The sequence below is a fragment of the Vanessa atalanta genome, chromosome 23, assembly GCF_905147765.1.
Source record: "Vanessa atalanta chromosome 23, ilVanAtal1.2, whole genome shotgun sequence".
NCBI classification, from domain to species: domain Eukaryota; kingdom Metazoa; phylum Arthropoda; class Insecta; order Lepidoptera; family Nymphalidae; genus Vanessa; species Vanessa atalanta.
This window is the reverse complement of record NC_061893.1, coordinates 805,992-831,262: the sequence shown is the minus strand read 5'-3', so window position 1 is coordinate 831,262 and position 25,271 is coordinate 805,992. Positions and strand designations below refer to the sequence as shown.

Here is a 25,271-nt window from a genome sequence, read left to right as displayed (position 1 = left end):
CATAACATCCTAGGTCCAATGAATGGTTAATATTTCGTTCAGTACCGATGTCAATTGGAGTATTAAATAATGTAAAATCAACGAACTTACCATATTTTTATCGATTCTCGAATTAGCTTCATCGTGCAAGGCGTTCAGTTTGAAGGTGGACGTCGTTAAAGGATCGACTAGCTGACCGCTCATCGTTCTTACCGCTAACTCCATACCTAACGTTCTACGAAACAAAATAATTCAATAAAACAAAACAAGACAACAAATCTCTTAACGTTAAATTCCAAGTCGATGCAGACTCATTTTTACATTGCATGCGAATACCATATTTGGTACCATACAAAAAATCATAAAATTTATTATGACGATGGCTGGTAATAACAACATGCAGGCACACTAAAATAGCAAAGACAAATTAAGGATAAAAACTTCAATTGTTTATGTCTAGATAGACTGTCCAATCTGAGAACGCGTTGAAAAATCAGTACACGCACACTAGTAAAGTAGTGACGTTTGGTGAGTGTCAAACGTAGCCGCCGTCAGGCAACGAAGGTTTCAAAATAGTTTGTATTATAAGTACAGCGGTCGCACCGGTTGCCCTTGTCGATGGTGAAGACGGCGGTGCGCGCCACGCGGCGCAGCTGGTCCTGCGGCAGCGCGCCCGACGCGGCCTGCGCGCGCAGCTCCAGCAGCGCACGCATGCTCACCTCCATGAACTTGAAGCGGTCGTCGTTCGTCTGAAACGCCACTTCTTTGGTTAGGGAATGGTTACACTTCATGAGATCTCGGGATGAGCATCAAACGTCACTGGGCAGCCTAGTAGTAGTAGATCACTAGGTTCCGAGTGCAAGCGTTAGATATTTCTTAGTGGTAGTCAGGGGTATGAAAGTTCCAAGTACGGATAGGGTATAACCGTAGTTCGGATCGACAAGGCGAGTTTCTCGAGCCTGAACTCTTGCAAATTCATCAGGAGGACATTAAAATCACAAGATATAGTCAATAAAGATATATATGTTCTCAAAAAGGTAATCTTGTCACATAATTGTTAACGTTTAACTTACCGTGTATAAAATTTTCCAATGTTGGAGCCATTCACGTAGCGTGACGGCTATGTCATGTACAACCCCAGACCCACCCGAGGAAGCGACGACTGTCTCGCCGCATCTTAACATAACAAAAATATACACTATTATCGAAATGAACGTTACAATTTATGTCTGTACTGAAAAACTGTAAATTTCATAAATATCAATAAGTTTTAAATGGGAATGGGTGCAAAAAGTAAAATAACAGCGTGTATGTGTCTTACTGATGGGCCTGTTTTCCGCAAGGAGTTTCGGAGCTTATTCCACAAGGCAAATTTATGGATACGCATGAGGAAGACAGTAGCGAAGACAGCAGTGTCGTAGCTAGGCGGATAAAGGCACCGATGTGACGTTGCATTAACGCACTAATATTATAAGGAAGTTAAAATTTGTTTGTTTATATGTAGGAAGTATTCTTTGGAACTAATGATCCAATTCTGATTGTTTTTTTGATACCTAGATATATTATTCTCGAGTGGTATAGAGTACACCCATAACGTATAAATTACACCCTTTGGTCAAATAAAAATATATGCTTTCTGTAATTTGTCGTTCAAAATATAATTTCATAGGTAAATCTTTAAATTTTTTTTTTTTACGTATTGCCGCAAGCCGTCTCTTATAGGAGTATTGGCGCATTGTACCGCCTTTTTCTATGACAGATTTTCATTCGGCACATGCAGATTTCCCCACTATATTTGCCATCGCCATCGAGCACGACAAAAAGCGTTTATGAGTTTAAGGCTCAGTCTGTTACCTATTCAAGCTTAAACCTGAATCGATTTAGATGAAATTTGGTGATTCCCGGGAAAGGACGTCGGCTCCTTCCTTAAATCACCCCTCGAGGGTGTAAAATGCGTGGTGTGATGGTTTGTGTGCTATATGTAGTTTTATAAAAATGTGTCGGGGATTTGGGTGTTGATAAATTTTGAACGGGCAAAACCGCAGATTCAGCTAGATTATTACAAATGTCCAATTTTTACGAACCAATATTAAATTTTATATATACCTACTTAAACATAACGTCAGACTGAACACGATAAAGGTTCAAAGTTGTCCTGTGTCTATTTATATCTTCATATATGTATAATATAGTATAATACCTATACACAATATATACTTAGTCATAAATATATGTTTAAAAACGAGACTTTTTTTATCACGCTTTATTATTAGCTTTACTTGTTTACACCATATATGTCCAGCGGGTGGATAATGACCCAGCAGTACTCGTTTGAAATGCGTCCAGATCTCAAGTTTATTAAAAAATATATATATTTTATCTCTTATTTACAACATAGCAATGTAAAAAACAACAAATTAGTTTAAAAATGTTCTAAACATATATGGTTTGTGATAAAAAGAGTCAAAGCCAATAATCTTTATTGACTTACGATTGCATTTTGATAGCCAAACGTATTTCAACGGTTTGAAAATAAAGATCACTCAGCTCAAAGAAACTCAGCGGGACTTTTTTTTTAATGTAAATTCAAAATTACATGGATTTGTTAATCTGTACTAATATTAATAATATAAATGAGATTAATCTGCATAGATAAATCTATATGTAAAAGTGTTTGAGTCTGTTTTTGTTTTTTTTTTTGTCTGTTTATTAAAGCTTTCACTTTTAAGCCAAGTTTGGTGAAGTTTGAGGAAGAATTGACATTATCTTGACTTTTACGCTTTATTTATTATAATGTTTATTAATTGGTAAAGTTAAACATGTCTGTGGCATTTTATTGTATACAATATAATATAACAATTATAGAAATGAATGAATTTGAATGAAAGGCACTTAATTTTATGAATCACATTTCCCAATAAAGGATGAATTAGTATTGCGGAAACGGAAACGAAATTGAAATTTTTGTTTTACAAAATACACAGACAAAGGCCGAGAATAAAAGATACTAACAGCCAAGTTAGCCTAGTGGTTACAACATATGAATTTTAAGCGAAGTTTGCAGTTTCAAATCCGAGCCAGCCTCATTGAATAATCGCATGTTTAATTTGTATCAATACTCATATCGTGCTCAGCGGTGAACGAAAACATCGTAAGGATACCTGCATGTGTGATGTGTCAGATGATAATCTACCATATTTATATGGTCATTGGGACAACGCATTGGAACAAGCTCCAAACCTTTTCAACGGAAAATTAGCCCAAAAGTAGCTCATTTACTTACTTTAACGCAAAGCATATACTTTATCGTTAATCTCAAAGGCGAGTTATGTATATATTTTAAGCCTTATTTTTTAATAAAATCGTTTGGCGTTCCGGCAATTGGCCAGACATTGGCGCCATTATAAATTAGTCATTCCTGACTTCTCCAATACGCCACCAACATTGGGAACTAATTTTTTATACCTGTAGTTACACTGGGCCATGTGCCCTTCAAACCTGAACACAACAACGAAAAGTATTGCTGCTTGGCGGTAGAATATTGGACAACATCACGTACATTACTCTGATCCCAATGTAAGTAGCTAAAGCACTTGTGTTATGGAAATCAGAAGTAACGACGGTACCACAAACACGCAGACCCAAGACAACATAGAAAACTAATGAACTTTTTCTACATCGACTCGGCCGGGAATCGAACCCGGGACCTCGGAGTGGCGTACCCATGAAAACCGGTTTACACACTCCTCGACCACGGAGGTCGTCATATCAGAATTTATGATGACTAGGTCGTACTCATCCAGACGGGCTTGGCGGGCACAAAGCCCTACCACAGATTAAAAATACAAGTTCACATTTCATTCAACCCAATCACAATTGCTCACATTGCATTGATTACATTCGAAGGAAAAGTCATAATAAAAAATATATAACGAGTAGCATAAAAAACCAGTTAAAAACGATAATATTTCAATTAATGGGGTGACGGGCGTCATGATTCATTTGACCGCGATTATCAATAGGTCATTGACCCTCAATTGCTCTCGCATTTCACGGGATGTAATGTTACTGATAAACTATATGGATTAACTTTACGATCTCAATAATTAAATCACTTTCACCACGCTACTCCAACGTGAGACAGATTATCAACAAATTCTTCATGAAAAATCAAAAAAATCAAAATTCAAGTAGGCTTTTACGAGAACTTTTGAATCGTCAACTCAACAAACTATTTTAAGTAGAGCCACCACCGGTTCGGAATGTCGATTATACGAGATAAACAAAAACTCATTGCTGCTTGACTTCGAACCCACATATCTGGTAAGATTTATGTATTCTTACCACTGGACCATTTCGTTTCGATCATTACCAGCTCGTAAATGTGTCAGAGCTGATCACGAGCCCTAAAATCTCATTAAGGAGAAAGTTTGTAGTTAACCAACAGGGCTCTGTTGGGTGCTTAATGTAGCATAATTCAATCCGCCATTCGCTAGTAGTTAGAGCCGAGATGGCCCAGTGGTTAGAACGCGTGCATCTTAACCGATGATTTCGGGTTCAAACCCAGGCAGGCACCACTGAAATTTCATGTGCTTAATTTGTGTTTATAATTCATCTCGTGCTCGGCGGTGAAGGAAAACATCGTGAGGAAACCTGCATGTGTCTAATTTCAACGAAATTCAGCCACATGTGTATTTCGCCAACCCGCATTGGAGCAAATTACGGGCTGCTTATGTTTTTATGTTATTCGCTAGTTTATTTACAACTAGTTATCACCGGCGGATTCGCTCGTGTTTGTCGGTCGGTTTTAGGTATAAAAAAAGCCTAGATCCTTCCTTGGAGTTCATAGGTTGCTTCATACAAAATTACATGAAAATAGGGTCAGGTGTTCGGGCGAAAGAGCAACAGACAGACAGTAACTTTCTCATTTATAATATTAGTATACATTATTATGTTAGAATTGTAATATCATTGTATAAAAAAATACTATATAATATCTATAAAGTGCAGAAGTAAACCCAGAAGAAATAGCATACATTAAAGTAATAATAATAATATGTGTTCTGTACCCTGTGCCCTGTGCATTTACACTCAACCTGGATCCCTCCAAACCACCAATGCCTTCAAGTAAAAATATATACTCGTAAGAGTTATGTTATATAAACTAATGAAATCAACTACGTAGTATTAGTCTTTCGCAGATGGGGAAGCTACGAGCAGTTCCCGGGACTTGAGAACCGGGTCTAAGTTTAAGGGGGACCCGTTTGCAATGCGATAAAGGATCACCTTCACTACTTATTAAGGCAGCTTTGGAGATTCGTTCTACGTAGATTTAATGTATAACAGAGAGTAGTACTACTAATAGTTTACTAATTCGAATTTGTTAATTCGAATAAATTCCCGGGAATCCCCTGTTATGGTTTACATTAAAAAATACAACCACAGTTATTTCCTTCATGAATTAAACATGATTAATAATATGAGTTGGTTGATATGACATTGCCGAGGAATTCAAAACATCACAATGCAAATGATCGAGTCGATACATATCGAAAGGAATTTATCATCTCATACGCATTTAACAAACTATATATAAAAAAGTGATACTTCTAATTAATAAAAAATCGCGCCTCAACTCAGTATCTGTCATGGTAAGTTAGTGTAACTTAGTTCCCATGGTTCGTGGCGCATTGGCGATGGAAGGGATGATTATTTAAAATGTCAATTTCTGTGTGGTAATAGCCTTCGAGTATTAAAAAAAATATATCTTTACACTGACCTGTCGACATTGCAGCTTCTTATAACGACGTATCCTTTTGGAAAGGCGCCTTTTGCCTCCCTCCTTAAGCTGGTACCCCAGTACCAGTCATCGGTCTCTCGTTCCAGGTGCACGAGCTCCCCCACTTCCAGCGGCAAGTGGAGGGATGAGGGGGAATTGAAGTTATATAGAGCTGAAAGACATTTTATGTTGCCATTAATGCACTAGATGTGTCAATAACGCTACAGTACAATTATATAATTTTATAAAAAGTCATTTAATAAAAAAAATATATAAAATTGATACAGGCATGTATTATATATTTAGAATGGTATGTCAATTAATACAGCTGGGAAAAGGTCTCCCACCTTCTTGAAGATAATGTACGGATCTCATTCACACCACAATGCGTGTTGGATATACATGTAGCAGAATTCCATCCGACAAATACAAGTCACGATGTTTTCCACCGTCAAGCACAATATGAGTTATACACAAATATTCAGTTGGGCTTGCTCAGGTTTGAACTTGAAATCACATTCAAAGACTTCAGTGTCCTCGTCGTCACGACCATCTCGGCGCATAGAATTTATAATACGAGTGCCCACGATATCACCCACATGTGTACAATACGTGTATATTTCAGACACATAATAAGTACATAATAAAGTGCATCACATTGAATAAATACCAGTATAATTTGCCAGGAGAGTCAACGTTTATGGTTATTATTCTGCTGCAAACTGTTTTAGTGTGAAGTTACAATTGTATTACTACCGGCAACGTAATACTACCGAGAAGAACCGGCAAGAAACTAGTTACTCTTTCCCAACATTTATAATACAAAATTATATCATTCTGATATAATGTATTACTTTCCGCAAAGATTTTTCTAAATCTAAATCTTATTATATATTCTCCAACTTCAGTCGGATTGTTGAAAAAGCAATTTTATTAGGTAGAACAACTCCTTTCGACCAATTCGGCAAATGCGCTCATTCAAAGAAGACAAGACGTTGCACGACAGATTCTATAGCTGTAGTATAATCCAATGCAACGATATACGACACGAGCAGGACTAACGGCTTGACGTGCTTTGCGAGACGTATCTCGGAAACTACCGATCTAACTCTGGACTATTACCAAGAATTACATAACAGAAAAATTTAATCTGTGGTAGAGTTTTGTGCAAAGCCGCCTTGATAGGTATCATCAATTCATCATACATCCTACCGTCAAAGAGCAATTATTATTTTTGTTGTGTTCCGGCTTAAATGTTGACTAAGTAACAACAGAAACAAGGGATATAACATCATTGTTGCGAAGGTAGGAGGCGCATTATTGAATATTGATTGTTGAAAGTATATGTAAATTTCTTACAGTACAAATGTATAGGCATCTATATGCAGTTGCCATCGGATAACCCATTTACCACGACTCGTAACTTACTTTTAATAAAAATAATGTTTCAGCCTAGAATATAGCACATAAACGTACTAGACAAACAATACAATTTAGATAAAAATATATAATGAATACGACAAATGTATTTAAACCATTGTTTTCGTCCAACCATTACTAACGAATATCACTATCAAACACATAAATCAAGCGTCCAATTTTGTACAACACCATAATTGTATGTACTACTAGTTACGTAACGGATCTTCGACAAGGCATTCGCTAAAATATCAAGCAATATGGCTAACGTTTCCGACTTAACGCAATATTTTTAAAACCGTTACGACAACTATGTGTATGCTAATGACAAGTATTACGTTACTTGTGTTTATAATTATGAATATAAATCGTGAAAAAAAAAATGTGAAGTACGTTTCAATGGCAACAGGAGTAAATTTAAATAACAACAAGAATAGTATTGTATTATAAATAAATATGTATTAATCGAGAAATAATGGTAGTGGATGATATGGGAGAATTATTAGCAAATCGCATGAAAAATGTAAATCTAAGGATTTTTCTGTCTAGTTTCTTCAGATTTAACACAGAGGATGAGACATGATTTGTTTAAGATTCATGCTTGGAAGGAAAATATCGTGAGGTAACCTGCACATGTCGCGTAATATTGTCACATTTACTAGAGTGAACTGGCGGAAATCACGCGTGGTAAAAACGTTATTAGCCCTTCCTCTTTCTCCTTCTCTCTATCTCTTTCTTTTGTACGGTTTTATGAAACAATATAAAAAATGTTTTTAGCTATCGGTTTAATTCACACATGATTTTAATATCAAATTTATTTATTATCATTAATTTTATTCTCAAATCTTTTTTAATTTATTTCATTGTCTGTTATTTCATACGTTATATATAACGAAAGCAACTTCGAACCAAACGTCACTACACCTCTCGTTTGTTAAGAGAGATTTCTTCTTAAGACCTTTGACCAGCACGATGATGTTACATTTTTCCTTTCAAAAAGAAATTTAAAAATCGCAATAAAGAAACCTTACATGCAAACCAAAGTCCATCGAACAATACCATTAAAACTTATACAATAAAATTTCACAAATTTCAATACCCCAAACACACACGCTCGTAACGCATCCAATCTATACAAGTCAACGGCTATTGTGAATTTTGTAAAAGAAATATTTAAACCATTGTAGTCTTTAGTGTAACGAGATAAGGGTTACAATACTGTGTAATATTGCAAATCGTTACGAGGACGAAGCGTCATCGAATAAAGCCACGAGCTAATTTGGCACAACAATAACATTGGGTCGCCAAAATCAGCCCCGAAGGGTTTCAGGCGCCGTCCTAACTTTATGCCATCATAAAGACATAATTATAATTTAATATTGTAAAGATGTCGCAAAATATAACCGATAAATTTAAACTTTATTTTAGTAGTTTCATCAATTCATTCAAAATCAAAGAGGTTTCGTTTAAAAAAAGATCTTTGCCTACAGCACACAAACCTTCACCCCCATTTTACACCTTCGAGGAGTGCATTAAAAAAGTAGCATTATAAAAGTAGAAAAAGTAGACTTAAAAAAGGACATAATCCTTCCCCGGGACTCGAACTATCTTCATACTAAATTCCATCTAAGTCAGTTCAGCGGTTTAAGAGACAGAGTTACTTTCGCATTTATAATACTGGTAGGAATTTGTAGCTCCACGGACAAGATGTCCGTGTATTTGGAGTATCTTATCTTTCTTTTTTTATTTTAGTATGCCTGCGTGTTTTTATTACCAGACAGCATCATTTTTTTTCGATATTTCGTATTCATCTTCTATACATATAATAAAATTGGATTGTCTGTTTATAATATTAAAATAACTGCTTTTTACTAAATGCATATGTATGTATACACGGTACACATACCAAAATATATTTTTTTTTTTTCAATTTTTGTCGGTCTGTCTGTTTGTTCCGGCTAATCTCTGGAACGGCTGGACCGATTTTGACGGGACTTTCACTGGCAGATAGCTGATGTAATAAGGAGCAACTTAGGCTACAACAATAACGTTTTTGTTAAATTCAAATGCGCACGAGTTCGCGGGCGAGGTATCCAATATAAGTTGATGTTAAAAACGAAAATAACGATCCTAACAGTCTGTCTGCCTCATTAAGGCACACCGGTGAGAAGATATCGAGTTTATTCCGTCACGTTGTTCCAATGCGGGTTGTCACAAATGTGACACAATTTCTTCTGAGACATTCACTTTCTGAGACATTCAAGACGTTTACCTTTATCACCGAGTACGAAATGAATTATAAACATAAATTAAGCACATGGAATTCAATTTACGAGATGAAATCTTACTGGATTATTTTAGATTGATAAACTTTTTAGATTAACATTAGAATTTTAGGCAAGTTTTTTCACCACCGCCTGGAGACAAAGGTGATAACATATTTGTTTCTGTGTGATTACACAGGCCTACCCTTCAAACCGGAGCACAACAATACTGACTAATACTGTATGCAGTAAAATATCTGATGAGTGAGTGGAACCTACCCAGACGGACTTGCATAAAGGCCTAGCACAAATAATTTTCACTGAATGATAACGAATTAAATAATAACTCTAAGAATTAACGAATAATTGTATGGTGTCGAAATATATTCATCAAAAACTGATATACAAATTTTTGTATTATATATAAGATTCAACTAAATATCTGTATAAATTAATTCGAAAACACACATCTAGGTCTGATGTATCTCAAACTATCCCCAATTATGTAATCAGTGTCACACAATACACGTTAGTCTTATTTGGAACAAAAGTTTATCTCGTGATTCAGGGCAAGGAGCGAGTGAGATGACATTATAATTAGGATAATGAGGTCTCCCTCGTTACGAAATTAATTAAGACGTTAATATTGCGGGACACAACATTTTATGAACGAAGTTTAACGATCACAAGGAAAATAAGTTATTTAGAGAAATAATTTACTTTAATATGTTTATTTCTCTGTCTAATAATGATTTATCAGGCGATCTCTAATAAAATAATACTCTTTTTGAACGAAATTTCCACGCAATGATTGTTCTAAATATAACGTTCAGAGACTGATGTTTCGCTTGTATATATTATGTCTAGTACATGTGTGATTTGGAAGATTAATTTTGATTTACGAGTAATACGAATCAATCATAATTTACATCTAAATATGGAGCAGTAACGTCAGTACTTTTAGGAAATAACCGTGTTATAGATCTTGCACAGGCGATTTCATATTTATCAACGAGATTTATTGCAATTAAAGTTACTTTAATATAATTCCAACAACAACACAAAACGAGAAGTTAAAAAACCGCCAATAACACTAACATTCAAATTACGAACTAAAAAAAACAACAAACGATTCCCATAAGCGAACCGACTTACATGCAATAAAAAAAAAAACAAACAATTCAAAAAGGAAAGCAAATAGTGGATAAGACGGACCAGATGTCCATGTAATTACTTAGTTGGGTTGCCAAGTTATTAATAACGTCCGCTTTACTCACGTTTGTGATAATTAATCCTTTACAATGGGGTATGAATCAACACAGCTCCAAAAACAACGCAAGCCGAACGCTCACTGCGAATGCCGATCAATGATAATATAGATAGGGTCACATTAGACGAATGGATCTGATTGATAATATATTCAAACGTTCGTGACATAGTTTTTCCAACCGATTTTTAAATTAGTACATTTTTTTTTATGAGATTGGTTGGCGGACGAGCATATGGGCCACCTGATGGTAAGTGGTAGACCGCCCAACAAAGGCGCTGTATGAAATATTAACCATTCCTTGCATCGCCGATGCGCCACCAACCTTGGGAACTAAGATGTTATGTCCCTTGTGCCTGTAATTACACTGGCTCACTCACCTTTCTAACCGGAACACAACAATACAGAGTACTGTTATTTGACGGTAGAATATCTACATCTCATTTAAAAGTAACCAGGATTGTGGACTACTTAAATACGACTGCCACGTCGTTTTCGTGACTAGATATAGGTCCACTATCCCTAGATTCTGGGTTCGAGCCCAAAATTGGGCCGAAAAACGATTAAAGGTTATTGTTTTTTTTTTTGTCGAGGGATTTTTATTACTGCGCCTGAATTATTCACGGTTGTGTCGGAATTGCCGTCTCATCTAATTATGAGAATGAATTTCCTCATAGAGAACGCACCTGTTTTTACGCACACAATTGTATACTGTAATATTTCATGCATAGTTGGCTAAAGGCTGAAGGCTTTCAAGCCCGTCTGGATAGGTACGAACCACTCATCAGATATTCTACCGCCAAACGACAGTATAGTATTGTCGAGTTCCGGTTTGAAGAGTGAGTCAGTGTAACTACAGACACAGGGCACATAACATCTTAGCTCCCGAGTTTGGCAGCGCATTGGCGATGTAAGGAATGGTTAATATTTCTTACAACATCACCGTCTATAGGCGATGGTGACCAATTGCTCATCATGTGAACGTATTCAATTAAATATACATTTTATTTTATATTTTACTGTATTGAAAACGATGTAACAAAACCTTTTTGGATTTGTCCGTACAACGGTATTCGTTGTCAACACTTATAGACTTAAAACTATACAATATATATAATTTAAAAAAAAAGAATGAGCGCTATGTTACCTACCCTTTTTAAGTGTATTTTTTTTATGGCATTGATTGGCGGATATGGGCCACCTGATGGTAAGTGGTCACCGACGCCCATAGACAAAGGCGCTGTAAGAAATATTAACCATTCCTATGCGCCACCAACCTTGGGAACTAAGATGTTATGTCCCTTGTGCCTGTGATTACATTATAAATCCAGGACAAAAAAATGAGTACATGCTTCAGCTATATTTTACATTTATACTTTAATTTCCAGCAATATAAACTTAGTTTAACTATCACGAACATATCCCTATAAAAGTTATTACCGTATCCGAAAACTGATAACAATTCTCAATTGCACGTAAAACGTTGAGATCTGTAAGTGGCAATCCTTTGCAGGTGCTGTCGATGTCGATGAGATTCGAAGCTCTACAGAACCGATCGAGCGCTCCACCTGTCTCCCGATACTAACGTAACTGATGAAAGTTCGTGGTATGCTATATTTCGTTCGTATAAACTATTTTCGGACCAATTACATAGTTTGCACTTTGCCTATCAATAAGCGAGTTAAATGTCTTATGTACTATGCTTATATATATTGTTTCAATTTAAAAAATCACTTGAAATTAACACATCAAAAGAAAAATGTACTTCATTCTAGTAGTCTTAGAGGCCCTATCAATTCATTTTGCAGGGTTAATTTTATCAAGCTATCACTGGTTCCGAATGATGACTCAACCGAGAAGAGTAAGAGGGATTATTAAATTTAATAATTGAATTGTTACTTATCCCGTATAAAATACAACAAATATCATATCATTTACTTTATTAATAAATGACACTCGTAAGAAACCGGAACGGGTCACTAATATTGTAAATGGAATTTAACTAAGACGTTAAACAATATTTTATTTATCTAGACGTTTTTATTGAATTTCAATTTAATAACGTATTAGAAGCACTAGATGCCCTTAAAACATTCTCCTTATAAGAAAAGGCATTAGCGACGACAGCGGGACATTTACGGGTTGTTTATTTTCAAAAAAGCTTAAAGACCACACATAATAACTTAGAACAGAATTTAAACATCTATTTCTGAATTTAAATTAATTATTTCATTGGTTATATGACCTTTTTACTCTGACATTCCAGTTTAATAGCGTATTTGAATCACGGATTGGCCAACATTAGCGGGTCACGTTTTGACATTGGTAATTGGACTTCCTCAGGTGGGGGAACGCATGGGATATACGTGATGACAAATCATTGCATTAAAAATGATTGTTGTTTTATATTTAATATCATTTGAATATGTGAAACGAACTTGTGATTCCCATGTGATTCGACAAGTTCATTAAAAGCCAATGTAAAGTATGGGACATAACATCTCAGTTGCCAAGGTTGGTCGTGCATCGGCGATGTAAGGATGGTTAATATTTCTTATAGTGCCTATATATACGATGCTGACCACTTATCATGAGTGACCCATTTGCCAGTCTGTCTATTTCAATAAACAAAAAAATATATAAACAATATAACTATGCTTCTCAATTGAATGAAATATTCAGGTTCAAAACATAAAATGTTTTGCCCAGAATTGACCATTTACTGACTGTTACAGTCTATATAAAATCAAATTCCTTTATTCAATATAGTAATACACTTACTATTGATTTTTAAATTAAAGACTACCACCGGTTCGGAATAGAAAATACCCCGAAGGAGAACCGGCGAAAGAAGCTCATCGGAACTAATTTTTGCCACTTTTATTATTTAAAAAATATTCAATTTAATAAGAAATAGCCATGAGGCGATCGTTTCATTCCCAAGGTGTGCCAATTGTATAACAATGTTTTAGCACACAAGCGTTCTTTAACTAATTTTTTAAACTTGGCAAAAGAGGCGTTTTGAATGCTTTCTGGGATCCTGTTATATTTATTTATTAGAAAAGTTACACCATCAACTTATCACTAAGCACTTAAAATTAATATCTGGCTTGGGTAACATACAAAGTGATACGTCTTTAAAGGTGTAAACAACATTATATATATACTATAAATAATTATAGTGACATAATGATTCCATTTTAAATTAAAACCACGCACTAAACTATTACATTAAATTCAAATAAAAGTAACACATCAAAGGCACAGACAAATTGTATCCAAAGAAACGTGACTTAAAAAAAAATTAACGCCTAATACATTTGTCAGTTCAAAATGCATCGTCTCGCTGATAAGTTTATCCTTATCTACGTTCCGGTCCTTTATCAACTTATCTGTTGATACAAAATTTGGATACGATAGTAAAGCTACCGGATATTATAAATTATAAAAAAATACATGAATGGATCCTTGAATGTTCGAAAAACGTTTTTGAAATAATTCATACGAAATTACGCCTCATATTATCTCCCAAAATCCTTTCCTCGCTAACATTAATAAAAAAACATATATTTAAAAATATTTAAAACTCCGTTCTTATCTTACTTTGTAAGTTATAAAATAAGCCTTTGTTTAAAATACAAATTTTTGACTTGACTGCCTCGTTAGTAGTCGATATGAGCCCGCAGGTCCCAATATATTGTTTTAATTTCTTTGTTATTATATATAAAGCAAGGAAGTATATAGTAGGTATACGCGCCATGAAAATACAAGGAAATATAAAGGGTCATGCCATCAAAGGCTCAATAGTACATGGAATATATCTCACCCATTAAAAAATCCCGACTTTACACTTCAAAATGATATTCCTTGTCGAATAGAACCTACAAGTACTTGGTAACTTACAGTGACATTCAATCCAACTAAAATATTCTTCAAGTAAGCACTTGCAATAACTTTTGTATTGTCATTAATAAATTAAATACAAAGTTTCCTCCCGTTCCGTATGTAGATTCACCCGATGACAAGAGACTCAGTAATGAGTCTTTCCTTCCAAATAAATCACATGCATGAATTCCTGCATGAAAATCATGCGAGAGTGAGTCTATTTGATTTTTATTTTCATTTACATTGTGCTTCTAGTTTTTACCTACTTCGGTGAATACCCAAGGAGGATGAAACTGTGAGACGTTCGTAGGTTTTAGGTTGGGGTTAAGCTTGCTTCATACAAAATTTCATCGAATTTGGTTCAGTTTTGAAAGCGTTAGAGACAGAAGAAGTTACTTTCGCATTTATGATATTATTTTAAACAATATTGATAAAAATAATTGTTTAAAATTTCTTAACTGATATGACACCCGGATTAATTGTAACTAGAATACCAATACTTTCATCAATTATTTGTGCTAAAATCTATGTAATAAAAGTACGTTTTGATTATTTCAAATTGCATTACATTTCTATAGAGTTTACATTTTTAGAGATTGGAAATGAACTCTAGATACGAGAGCGACAATAGCCAGACGTGACGTCAGACGAGATACAATTATTATTATTATCGACTTCCCCCGACTTCTATCACATCTATTTCGGTTTGTAGCTTTTCGTCTATACTCTATCCTATACATTTTACTTATTAAGATCTAGCTACCTTTCCCAACTTCACAGGGGTACAATAAGGATATACGTGCAACCTATAGATTTAAGTACAATTATAAAAAAAAAAAAAACCGGCAAGTAAATTCGAAATTATCTACTAATATATTATGCAAACTACATGCATATATTTAAACCTATATAAATACATTTCTTAGTTTAAAGGATTTAAGCGTAGAGACGGTAAGCGATTTTGTTTTTTGTTATGCACAGATAGAGATACTTTTAAATAATAATTACTCATGAATACTTTAAAAAACAAATATATATATTGTAAAAGAAGCGAGAGCATTATATTGTCAGAACTTTTTTAAGCATCGGTTTTTATATTTTTTACTTAAACAGTTGATCAGAGAACTAAAACTCTATGCTAGTTTTTAGTGCCGCGACAACGATGTTTATGGTATTTACGTATTCATATTAATTAACCGTAAGTATATTATATATATATATATATATATTGATTAAATTATTGAATTCAACCAATAATCCAAATTACATTATTTTTTTATTATATAAATAGTCATTGGATTCTATCAAAATGATAAAGTCAATTAAAAAAATAATCTTAATACAACACTGGGGGAAGAAAGAATCTTCTATATCATCTCGATCTAATTATCAGATCTAAATATCGGTAGAGTAGTTAACAGAACTGTTTTTTGCATGTTTTACGGTCCAAAATTTTAATACAAGTTAATTTTCTCACGAAGGCAGACGTCCGACTCAGTTGACAACGTTACCATTCACAATAACAAAAATATATTGACATGAGATTTCGAATTTGACTTTACACTCCTTTAAAACAATAGAGATGAAATTAATTTAATTGTGCACGTTGATATAGTCTATTCCAACCACAAAGGACAAAAGCCAAATAAAACATTTGACAACCAATTGACGTGATATCATCGGTCGAGAGCTTGATTGATCTATGATATTAATAATGGATTAGCAAAAAAAAATTGCGTTCTTAACGTCGACGAAACTGTTATCGGAAATTTGGGAGCAAAATTAATGTGGATATAAGTACCTAGTTAAGTGCAATAGTTCTGTATTATAAATAAAGTGACATTAATCAAAAAAAGTCCTTATAATGCACCAATACATAATTCTAAGGTATGTTTATCTTTATTCCTACTTCAATTGGCATAGGCTATAGACATATACACCCTTTAAACCAGATATTTAACTGTAAAACAATAAATCATGCGTCAATCGTCGGTAGGGAGCCGTATCAGGTATACTCTACACACACGAACAAGCGGATCAAGCCGTGCGCTCGTTTTATATAAAAATAATATTCATAGTACAATATCATTACCGCGTCATACTGTTTGTTTCAATAAGGAAATGAAACAGGAAACTCTCTGCGCTGAATATGTATGTATGTTGTTTTAAAACAAAGCATTGGTTGTCACAGTTTAGTTATTATCAGTAGAACTTGCTACGGTTAGTTAATGTCTGTATCGTACTATTTTTTTTTTTTAAATAACAGTAGCAATGTCCAATATTAATTAAGGAATTACTAATATTCCTATTTGCCCCCTCCTTTTAAGCTTATCACTTGTGTTAGGAGTGGGGACGACAATAGCCCAAGGGGTCAGGATCGATCCTGCGACTTTTTATATCGCTAGGCGGCCTGTAATCATTGTGCTATTGACGTATAAATTGTTGCTGGATTTTTTATGGCATGAATCTTAACCAATGATTCCGATTTCAAATCCGAACTGAATTTTCATGTCTTAAATTGTGTTTTAATCGTGCTCGGCGGTCAAAGAAAACATCGTGAGAAAACCGCATAATAATCTACCACGTGTTACTAACCCATAATGGAGCGTGGTTCTCATAAAAAAGTAAACGAGCCCTTAAGCCAGCAATAGGACATTGAGAGACTGTTACTTTAATTTTAAAATACATATCGAGGCCCTAGTTACTAAGCTCCAAACACACTAAAAGTTAACTCAAGTTTTTCTGTAAAAGAATGTCAGTATCAGTCTGAATTTGGGAATAGTACAGTTAAGACGTTGATCTTGAGCCTTAAATCTTTTCATCGTGACAGATTTACTGGTACGTTCCCATTGGATGTGAGAACAGCAAGTCCGCCTGTGATTGGCCACTTACGCGCTATAATGTCTTCTGCGCAGTTATATATCTAGCTTCATATACACCCTTGAGCTATTAACACTGGTTCACACACATATCTATAGAAAAAAATCTTATGTATACCGATTATTGAAAGATAATCGCTGATACGGATATTAATTTATAGTTTAAAATATTATCTATTAGGTAACTATTTTCCGTTAGAAATTACATTCGATTCTTCGAGATAAAATTTAGGTATCTATACTCCGAAATAAGTTCTACCTTTTATTAAGTTCTTCGGTGGTAAGTTATGTACCTAGATTTCTAACGAATATATAATACTTAGCTACACGTTTTTTAACTACCACGTTGTTCTATTGACTAGATATAAGCCGATATATCTTATCTATAAGATTGGGCCGATGAAAAGTTATTAGTTTTTCCTTTGAAAATTTATTAACAACTGTCCGGATCAGGAAGCTATAAGTGTTGTACACGCTAGCTTCCGAATGCGCCTCGGAGAGCACGTAAAGCCGTTGGTCCGGAAATATTTCCGGTCATGTCGAATTTGCTATCCAATCAAACTATGAGAGTGAGGGTTAAGAGAGTGCATCTGTGTTTGTGCACACACATGTACACTATAATATGTCCATCTAGTCTCCTTTGAGACGCCGTCATGGCCAAAATCGGCCAGGACGAAATAATCGTCATACATCATTAGTCAAGTAAAATTACTTTCAAATAATAATACTAGAGTATTTTATACTAGTTAATCTCCCGCGAAATAAGACCATAACCGCTTTTTTATGTGCAGCTACCGCCCCATTATTACTGGGACAAAAATCGGCTTACGCTATTAAGATATAAGATACTAGACCCCGCCCTCCTCCTTTCTATTAGCAGGGTTTAAGTATAGGATTAGGGGGATGTTAAGGGCAGACTATGGCTTGAGTTAGGATACAAGCTGTAACCCAAATTTTATATAAATCCGTCACGCTGTTTAGTGTTACAAAGTTTGAGCATCAAAAACTTATTAACAGTAACAATAAGAATCATTTAGTAAAGTATTATAGTATGTACAACATAAATGGTTTTTCTTATTAATAGAATTATTATGGAATATATCAGTGTTGTTTAAATTCATAAATACTATGAAAGGATGAATACCATAATTATTAGCACAGTATTTCATTTTAATTTTAATTCGTTTTTAGTATTAGTAACTATCCCATTGATGGGGTAAGGCCTCCTCTCCTTTTAGAGAGAAGTATTGGAGCTTATTTCACCATGCTGCTCCAATGCAGGTCCATTTACCACCAACACGTGCATATCTCACTATGTCATTTCAACGGCGACCACGACATGAATTATAAACACAAATTAAGCACATCAAACTTCAGTGGTGCTTGCTCGGTCTGAACCCCGAATCATCGGTTAAAGTTCACGTGTTCCAACTGAGCCGTCTCGGCTCATGCATTAACGTATGATGCTTATAAATTGATATGCGGGTATATTAGAGGGGCAATGACGCGAATTTTATTTAAATTTTCGAAACATCTGTGTTCCAAGATGGAATATCAAGGCCCGCATAGATATTGAATATCTTCTCAAACAACTAGTTTAGATCTTGATATAACGTCTGTTATATTTACAAGTTTGTACGCGTTTTTTAAATACTAATCAAACATTTATTTCAACCATAAGAGGAGAAAACCAAATAAACATCATTTGACGGCAAATTGACGCTATATCAATTGTCGACGCTATATCAATTGTCTTGGTTAATCTATGATAATATCTGGGAATTTTGAATTTGAATCTTTGAATTTTCAAATTTAGAATATATTTAATTATTTATTATATATTTATATCGTGCTTGTTCGCCTGGGTAACTGCCAGCCACTCATCATATATTCAACAGCCAAATAGCAATACTTAGTATTGTTGTATTCCGGATTGCAGGATGAGTGAGCTGAGTCTTTTTCTTTTTAAATAATACTGAATTACAGATGAGTATAGCGCCGCTCTAACATTCGATATATAAGAGCGAATACGAACAGAACTTCGTAACACCACCTTCGACGTTTCGTTACTAAACAATCTAAAAAATCAACGAAGGTAATGTGGTAACGACTTGCAAATCCGACGTTTTAACGAAGAGTAAACGCTAGTTAGATTGAAATGTTACAGGTCACGCACGTTAACAGACACTCGCTGTGAACATTACGTCGATCGCAGCGTCGAACGTTCGCAGGAAAGTTGCTCTACATAGAAACGCTCTAGCCTATTCTCATCTTAAAATTAGAACAAACACACACAATTAACTACTAAATATACTTAAACATGTATATATAAATACATGAATCGTAACTTAGTAAACCTTTTTACGAAAAATACGCAAACAGAAATTTGGCACAAAAGAACATATTATGAAGAAAGAATAAAGAAAGCTAATATTTTTATATATCGTGCATAAGAAATACATTAATTTAATAAAAAATAAATATTTTACACACTCACACAAACATTTGAAACACATATACATACATATTTAATACGAAACATTCATAAATTACGTTAATACTGCCAATGACAACACGTCATGTCAAAATTAAAAATCAATGACGCTTTTGACGTGACTTGTTTTTTTTTTTATATATATATAGACAAGGTATCGTCCGGCTGAGCCTAATTTTTCCATCTTTCAAATCAATGCATCATATAATTTTGTTAGCAATGAATGACGGCCGAATTTCGAAAAAAAAATGTCAAACTACTAATTAATACAGCAGCGTAAAGATACAATACAAATTAGATAATACAAATGAAGTAGATGAACCGAAGCGGTGTTAATTACTGGTTTAACATGTAACAATTATTAGACTAATAAATCAGGTCCAATGGTTCAATAGTTATAGATAAATTATGCAGGCGTTTGCTAAAATTATGTAACTACTACTTTCTAAAGTTTCACTGAGATCATAAAATTTCATTTCCACATTATTTACTTGGTGGCCTGGGTATCCACTCATCACATATACAATACCACCAAATAGCAGTAGGTACTTAATATTGTTAGGTATGTTCCGAATCGAAAAGTGCGTGAGCCGTCCGATGAGCCAGCAAATCTGGTACAACTGGACCAACGTGCTTTATGAGGCAAGGGTGTGTAAACAACCATGAAGGAGTATAAGTCACCTCGAGACAAGCTCTTATCCAGTTATTCATTTGACTTAAAAAGTACCGATTGATCTTCTAAAACCTCGAAAAGCATTTACACCGTAATTAAAACATAATTCAATCTAAGCAATGTTAATTTGTTAGTCGAATCCAGATTTCAAGCCATATGATTTTGTGGTATAATATATCTTCGCAGACAGCTAATCTACAGTCTCCCTTGGCAATGAGCCCTGCAGACTTGGTGATCAGGCTTTGTGCAAGCCCGTCTGGGTAGGTAACACCCACTCAACCAATATTCTACCGCTTAACAGCAATAATTAGTATTGTTATGTCCCAGTTTGAAGGGTTGAAGGGTTACGCCAGTGTAACCACAAGGGATATAACATCTTAACTCCCAAGGTAGGTTCCATTAGCGATTTAGGGAATGTTAATATATCTGTCCAATGTCTACAGGCGGTGGTGACCACTTGCCATTCCGCCTACCCATATAAAAAAAGTAGTAACAATCGGTAACATTAAATATAAGTATGTTTAAATAATAATCTTGGAGAGTTTCATTAATATTTTGGTAGACTCAATTTCCATAATATTTTGGTATGGTTTCTGATAACTAGGAACATTTTACAACTTGAAATGCTTTCAAATACTTCACCAAAACTTTATGAAACAATAAAAAACACCCAATGTGATCATTGTAAACACTTATCGGAACTGCCTATGGGATTTTATATGAAATTCTGGCTCAAATTACATTGTTTCCATTACATATGACTTTAAGATGTAGATATATGTTACACAAGGCAAGCTGAGTGAAGTCGGAGAAGAATATTTATATTATTTTAAATAGATCTTACAATGAAAGCAAAAATTTTTATATTTTTATGCCTATATTTAGGCATTAGGAAGAACAATTGAAATATATTTGGGACTTTCACGGGCAATAATTGCTTAGAGGTATTCAATTTTTAACAAATTCAATCACTAACATTGTTGCGTCAAACTTGTTTTTGCAAATATTTTTTTTTTTACAATACACTAACTTTAATATTTTTGTCTAACATAAACATTTTCGTTACTGTGAAAAGTAGTCAATTACTCATGGTCTTTTAAAGGTAAAAATATATACTCGAGCTCGCCCTATCGGCTCTCAATTATTTATTTTTACTAAGAGCATGAATGTGGCGTTAAATTAAGGGAAGAATCGGTTCCCCACCAAAAATTTATTAAAATGCTATTTATATACCATAACATTATATATCATATAATTAATATATGTTGGTACAAATGACGAGTAGCTAATTACTTTAATTGGCGATTCCCTTTTACTTTCAAAACATTTCAAAATTATTTTTTCCAACAAATTGGTTTGTCAAGTCATTTAGTGTTGGTAGTATGGAAATATAACCTAGTTAAAGAAATAGGTCTTAAAAGTTAATGTTGCCACAACCACCTAAGACGAACAAAATTATGTTATGACATTACTAATAAGATTTGTTTACACCCAAAAAATATATGTATAAAAATTTTTGCACATTATTTCTATTACAATATTAAACATGGTTAAGATATACATGGCTCAGATCAACAATCAAAGAACATTAAACTGCTAAACTAAATGAAAATTGTATGCTACACCAGAGAATACACGATCTGTAGAGATATTTTAGATCTAAGAAAAAAAAAAATTTGTAACCTTCAATGTTTTATACCTTCAGTACGTATACCAATTTTTAAATTCAGATAAATTATAATTTTTTAATTAACGTCTACAAAGAGGAAAACTTTGTAATACTTGTTTGCTGTTTGAATGAACCAATGTACAGAGAATGACGAGGTACCAATTCACTAATTACTGTACTAGTAAAATGGATAATTTCATTTTGAAAATTGAGTTGAAAATGCAAGAAACACAATTACAGGGAAAGTAATGAGTCATTTATAAAATGACAAATAGAGTATACTCTATTCCAACCATAACAGGAAAATGGCCAAATAAACAACATTTGACACCAAATTGATGTGATATTGTTGGTTGAGACCAACTTGAGCTTGGTTAGTCTATGATGTTCACTACGGATTTGTGAAGAAATGTTGTTATGAACTTCGACGAAACTGTTATCGGAATTTTGGAAGTAAATTTAAAGTGGAAATAAGTAGTTAACTGTAAGAGTGTATTATAAATAAAGACATATTTATCGTTAACTCTTATTAGTGCCCAATATAGCTATAGATATTTTTACATCATTCACTCTGACATTACTATGAAAATAAATATTTAAGCCAATTGAATTAAGTTTAAAATAACATTCATTTTAACTTTCTCAATGATTTTGATATTTGAATTGTAAAGAAATTATGGGTTCGGATTACAGGTCAACCAAAAAGATAGTTGTTGCTTTATATATTTAATTATAAACAAATTTAGGCACTTCAAGTAACAAAACAAAAATTGTAATTGAAAATCCATTAAAGTTTTTGTTAAGGATATTTAGTTTGAAATAAAATCAATATTAAACAATATTATCAGTTTCGCTTAAACAAATCAATTTGAGGAAGATATTTTTTGTTTAAAATAAGATAAACAAACATTTGAGTTATTTTGTAAGTTTATACATCCTCAGCATTAACAAAGTATCTAAAATAGTTAATAAAAACTTTTTTAAAACTTTTGTTGATTACTTTTTCATATCATTGAATTTCTATGGGAAATATATTGAATATTAATGTGTATTTTAATAATTATGTCTAGTTCTTTAAAAAAGTAAGACAGATAACACAAAATATTTACTCTATAAATAAACAACAATATTGATACGATTTGATAAAAAAAAAATTACACCAAGACGTCATCAAGTGAACTTGACATCAAAAAAATAATGAATACTTATCTCAAACTATAGTAAATTTATTAAGGGAGTGGTCATAAGACGATATTTAAATAATATGATATAACCAAACTCTCGTTGTTTAAATTATAGATGTTAGCTACCGAAGTGAGACAGTGTTTATATTTATCGCACTCAGCGGGAGGGAAATATGGACCAGTAAATGATTACTGTACAAGAAACTATAAGTTTTTTATCTTAAATTTTCTATTAACTTATCACAGTACTCACCGACAGCGTAGCAGTCCTCATCGTCGAGTTTTCGCCACACGGTCATATTAGAAAAATCACTAGATTTTTATTTTTTTCTAAATAAATGTGAGGCTCGTCATTTTTAACTCGATCAAAACTTTGTCAAAACACGTTGTCTATGGTCGGGCGTAGAGATGCGCAATGACGGGTGGGAGTAAAGTTCGGAATCGAGTACAAAATTATCTATGGAAATTATTCTTTTGTAAAATAAATTACATATCTGTATAATGTTAATAAAATAAATCATTTAATTAAAAACATATAACTAATATGATGGTTTTAAAATCTTATTCGTTGGTCTAATTCACTTTTACTAATAGATGGCGCTCTTCGACAATCATAGTCAACTTCAAAATCATAACGGTTTTCCCGTATTTAAATCTACAATTCACTTAGGAATTCTAACCAAATATTTAATTGAAAATTTAGTTGCTAACCGAGAGTTTACCTGAAAACGTAAGTAATTATTTTTAATACAATTTTTAGTTTATTTTGTTAGCATCCTTTTCCTTTTCATAAAAGACATCAGTCCGACCTTGACTCTTATTGTAAATGTAAAATATTTATATGAAAAATGCAAAAAGTTTGTTACTTATAATGGCTATTTTATTTGTATAGGCGATAAATTTAAAATAAAATATAATTATTGTACAAGTATCTTGTTACAATAGATTTTATAATTTGGATTGTGGTTCTGAATGAGTCGTCAAAGTCGTCAAAAAAATACCTATAAAATGATTCATAAAATACGATACCAAAGCCCCAGAATTCAGAAGTCATATTTTATAATAATAGTACCGTGATGAGATTTTGATTTGAGTTAGCGGAATAATATCCGTACGTTGCGTTGTTAATTATCCAACGTTGGGTTGAAAGTTAATAACTAAAATATTATAGTGCAATGTTAAAAAAGATAAAAAAAGATGTTAGTGAAAAAGTTAGATATTTACACGCACCAATTATTTTGAGATTTACCAATTACCTAAGTTGTTTTAAAACATTTTTCTATAGGAGCTGTAAACGGTCTGCCTAAATATAAGCTTAAAATAATGAATTAATATGTTTTTTATTTTCTATCTTTGGGTCCTTCTAGTTAAATGATTTTAATAGCAATCACATATAATAATTTTATTAGGTTATAATACCTAATTCTTTAAGAGTTTGATAATAGCAATACTCGTATAATAGCCGAGAAATTGAATTAATGCAAATAAAAATTCCTCCATTTTTAAGATGAAGAAATCTTGTTCGACCTTTTAAATTAGGCTGCCTGTCCTACGAAATATAAAAAATATTTTAGAAAATCACTGAGTTAAAGTTAAAATATCCATTCAAATCAAGTTTTATGAAACATATTAAATGTAAATTTACATCAGTTTATATGTATTATCTATGCAATCAACCTTGACATTGAGTTGTGCTTTCCCGCCAAAAGAACGGATAAAAAATGTCACAGACAACATATAAAACAGCACCATAAAGTCTCGAGCGTATTCAATTCCTCA

The 25,271-nt window shown here is 33.4% G+C and overlaps 1 protein-coding gene across 3 annotated transcripts in view; it reads right to left on the bottom strand.

The window, feature by feature from the left end:
- Positions 1 to 23,885, bottom strand: part of LOC125073237 (dedicator of cytokinesis protein 1) — a 49,418-nt gene extending 25,533 nt beyond the window's left edge. For all 3 annotated transcript variants that reach the window (XM_047683985.1, XM_047683986.1, XM_047683987.1), the window contains exons 1-5: positions 23,746 to 23,885; positions 5,759 to 5,930; positions 1,053 to 1,155; positions 583 to 728; positions 91 to 214 (exon numbers count right to left, since the gene is read on the bottom strand). In XM_047683985.1, coding sequence (XP_047539941.1) covers positions 91 to 214; positions 583 to 728; positions 1,053 to 1,155; positions 5,759 to 5,930; positions 23,746 to 23,791 — 591 coding nt within the window. In that variant the 5' untranslated portion in view covers positions 23,792 to 23,885. The remainder of the gene's footprint in view (positions 1 to 90; positions 215 to 582; positions 729 to 1,052; positions 1,156 to 5,758; positions 5,931 to 23,745) is intronic.
- Between the last annotated feature and the right edge of the window lie 1,386 nt (positions 23,886 to 25,271).